Source organism: Mustela nigripes, unplaced genomic scaffold (assembly GCF_022355385.1).
Source record: "Mustela nigripes isolate SB6536 unplaced genomic scaffold, MUSNIG.SB6536 HiC_scaffold_4753, whole genome shotgun sequence".
Lineage (NCBI taxonomy): Eukaryota > Metazoa > Chordata > Mammalia > Carnivora > Mustelidae > Mustela > Mustela nigripes.
The window spans coordinates 1-3,060 of record NW_026744159.1 but is presented as its reverse complement, the minus strand read 5'-3'; the positions used below and the strand labels follow the sequence as shown (position 1 = coordinate 3,060).

At 56.4% G+C, this 3,060-nt stretch overlaps 1 protein-coding gene across 1 annotated transcript; it reads right to left on the bottom strand.

The window, feature by feature from the left end:
• Positions 1 to 114: 114 nt before the first annotated feature.
• Positions 115 to 2,831, bottom strand: LOC132009105 (alpha-1-acid glycoprotein 1-like; the record flags this gene model as incomplete). Its single annotated transcript, XM_059387485.1, has 5 exons — positions 115 to 317; positions 1,177 to 1,280; positions 1,429 to 1,536; positions 2,307 to 2,377; positions 2,603 to 2,831. Coding segments are annotated over 5 exons (590 nt in total), but the record flags the coding sequence as incomplete, so codon positions are not given.
• Between the last annotated feature and the right edge of the window lie 229 nt (positions 2,832 to 3,060).

The following is a 3,060-nucleotide window of genomic DNA, read 5'->3' as shown; positions in this document are numbered from 1 at the left end:
TGCATATGACAGCGGGGGCTCTTCCCACCAAGGGCTGGGCCTTATGCCCTGATCAGCCAGGGCTCAGCTCAGGGCGGGCTTCAACACCCATGAATGAATGAATGAATGACGACATGAGCAAACGAGCCCCTGCCTCCTGTTTCACAGGCAGAAGCTTTATTAATGCACCTGAGACAAAAACATCATGTACAAAAGGGGTGGGCCTAGGGCTGAGGATGGGCCCCACGGTCCGCAGGGTCCTAGTCCAACGCCGTGTGTTCCTCCTTTTCCTTCTGCCTTTCTTCCTTGTGCTGCTTCTCCAGCGGCCCACACAGATCCTGGAAGACAGTGAGAGGGGAGCCCGGTGATATGAGGGGCTCTTGTGAGGGCAAGGGTGGATGAGCTCCGGACTGGGGCGTCAGCTCAGGGACCCGGGGCGAGGCACGGTCCAGCTCTGAGCCTCAGCTTCTTGCACACCCGATGGGGGCTCGAGGCTTTACAAACAGCTGCCGTGTACTGAGGACTCGCCAAGCCCCTGGACCGATCTGGATTTTGTGGGGATGATGTAACCGAGCTTCAGGGGTCCTTGCATCCTGTCTGCGGTCCCCCAGCCAGTGGATGGGAAAGGCAGGCGGCACACCAGGGCCAGTTGGTGCTGTGCCCAGTCCTTTCCTGCAGCTGCCAGGCGTGGGGACTGGAGGAGCTTTAGGCCGCTGGTGGGCAGGAGAGATGGCCTCAGGTGGCCAACGGAGACCTTTTTACTTTGATGATAATAAAAGTATTTCATGCATATCTGAAAAAGTATAGCCCGCTCAGCAGCTCTCCATTTTAGATTGCCTTATAGGACACGACCAAGGAAAGCCTCTGACGTATCTGATGTCTGGGCTGTGGCCGGCAGGTGTAAGCGATAATCACCCTTGTGTGTTTCCCCGTCACGTTCCCACTGCCACCCTTATTCCCACTGTTCCTCCTCCCTTCCTGTCCTCTCTGTTTCCCAGGGACTTTCCCTCCTGGGCCCTCAACCTTTGGGCCTCTGGGGAGCTCAGCTGTCCCTGCAGGGAGGCAGGTGCTTACAAGTAGGACATCCTGCCTCACTATGCAGCCTTGGGCGGCTGGTCTCCCTATCCGGGCCTCTGGGGCTGCCCCCAGGCAGGAGGGCTCCGAGGGCGGGCATAGCCTAGTCTGCATTGCGCTCACCTTTTTCGCATCAGTGTAATTGATCTCCGACTTCCGCATGCCGAAGCACGTGATGGCTTCATGGAAAACTCTCATTTGTTCCTCAGTCACTTCTGCCTTGTCAGCTGCAGGAGGGAACAAGGGGGCTGGGTGAGTATGCCGGGGGCCTAGCTGGGGCTCAGGGGAGGGCGGGGGGTTCTGGGGACCCAGCCACAGGGACAGGTGGTCTGCTGGGTGAGGTCTGGGTGAGGTGGATATTGGAGGAGTGCTTACCATACAAGGACAGTCCCTTGTTCTGCTCATCCTTCAGGGAGAAGCCAAGCATGAAGATCTTGGGATCCTTGGTGAGCAGGAGATCGACAAACACTTCTTTGCCGGACTCTGGAGAAGAAAACCTCTGGGTGAGACCACATAGCACAATGGGTCTGATAACAGGTGAGGGACCATGAGTGTTCCTTGAACCCCAGCAGTCAGTGAAGGCTGGGAGTTCACCTGGGCCAACGACCTTCACTCCCTCTGTGTGCCGGGCCTTGCAAAGAGATGTGGAATTGTAGGAGCCTCGTGCCGACTGTGGCTGTCAGGGCCTTTCTCCCCATTTTACAGATGAGAAAAGTGAGGCCCACACAGGAACCTCAGGGCTGCCCAGGGCTGTTGGTTTAATCCCACCAGCATTTGTATGCTCCTACTATGTGCCCTCTCCAGGGTGATGGTGGGGACAGAAGTGGGGTCACTCCCTACCTGACACAGACTGCCACCCTCAGGTCCCAAAGGGGAAAGAGTAGTGGAGAGAGGCAGGCCTGCAGCCAGCCCTCGGTTTGAATTCTAGTTCTAATTACAGGCTGTGTGACGTCAGGGAAACAACTTGTCCTCTCTGTTTCTCTGTTTCCTCGGCTGATTGCTGTCAGGTCCTCCTATGATTGTTTGTGGGTTAATTCTAGTAAAAGTACTTCAAACAGTGCCTGACACATAGAGCTCAAGTCTGGGGATGGTTATTACTTATTTGAACATGGAGACCCTGGGACGTTAGAAATGTAGGAAGAGGGCCTGTCCTGGATTCTTCGTGGCTTTGCCCCAGCACTGACCCTTTTGTCTGGTCCATTCACAGGTCCCCATGACACACCCCGTCCTCCCGCCTGAGGGCTGGACCTCACCGTATTTGGACAGGGTCCCATTTTCCCTCTGGACCTTCAGATAGCTGGAGTTATAGATGCACTTGTTCCCACTACAGCCAGACAGAAGAAGGATAACAAAGAGGAGGATCATTGAGAAGAAGTGGACAAGCACCGGTCGCTATCATCAAGGGCAAGAGTTGGGACCGAGTAAACCGCCCTCCCCATCCACGGATGAAAAGGCTGAGGTCAGGAGGAAGGAGGGACTTGCTCGAGGTTTCCCAGCAGCTAGGAGCAGAAGCTGGGGCTGGGGGCAAGCTAGCATGTGGGGGTCTTACATGGTTAGGTACTCTCCGAGCAGTATTGTGTCGTCCGTAGGGTTGGGAGTGAAATAGAAGAAGGCCGCTTGGATTGTTCTCGCTGACTGGTTGAACTCTGGGTTGTGGAAGGCCGAGGCGAGATAAAACCACTTGCCAGAGATCTGGGGAGAAGCCAAGAGCTGATGACAGAGGCTGGGAGCCGAATGCCCCTGCCTGCCAGACAGCCAGGCACAGAGATGTCCCCCTCCTTTTTACACGCAGGGAGACTGGGGCCCCAGGCGAGGAGGGCACATGCAGGAGCTCACTCTGATGGTCAGGAACCTCCCCCAGACACTGGGTGGCCCTCCGGGGCCAGGACAGGATGTCCCCTCTGAGGGAACTTGCCATGAGGCTTCTGAGTTAGGAAGCAGAAGAAGGCGTCCAGAGCCTGGTCAGAAGGTCACCCCAGGACCCAGGAGAGAAGAGGGCAGAAGCAG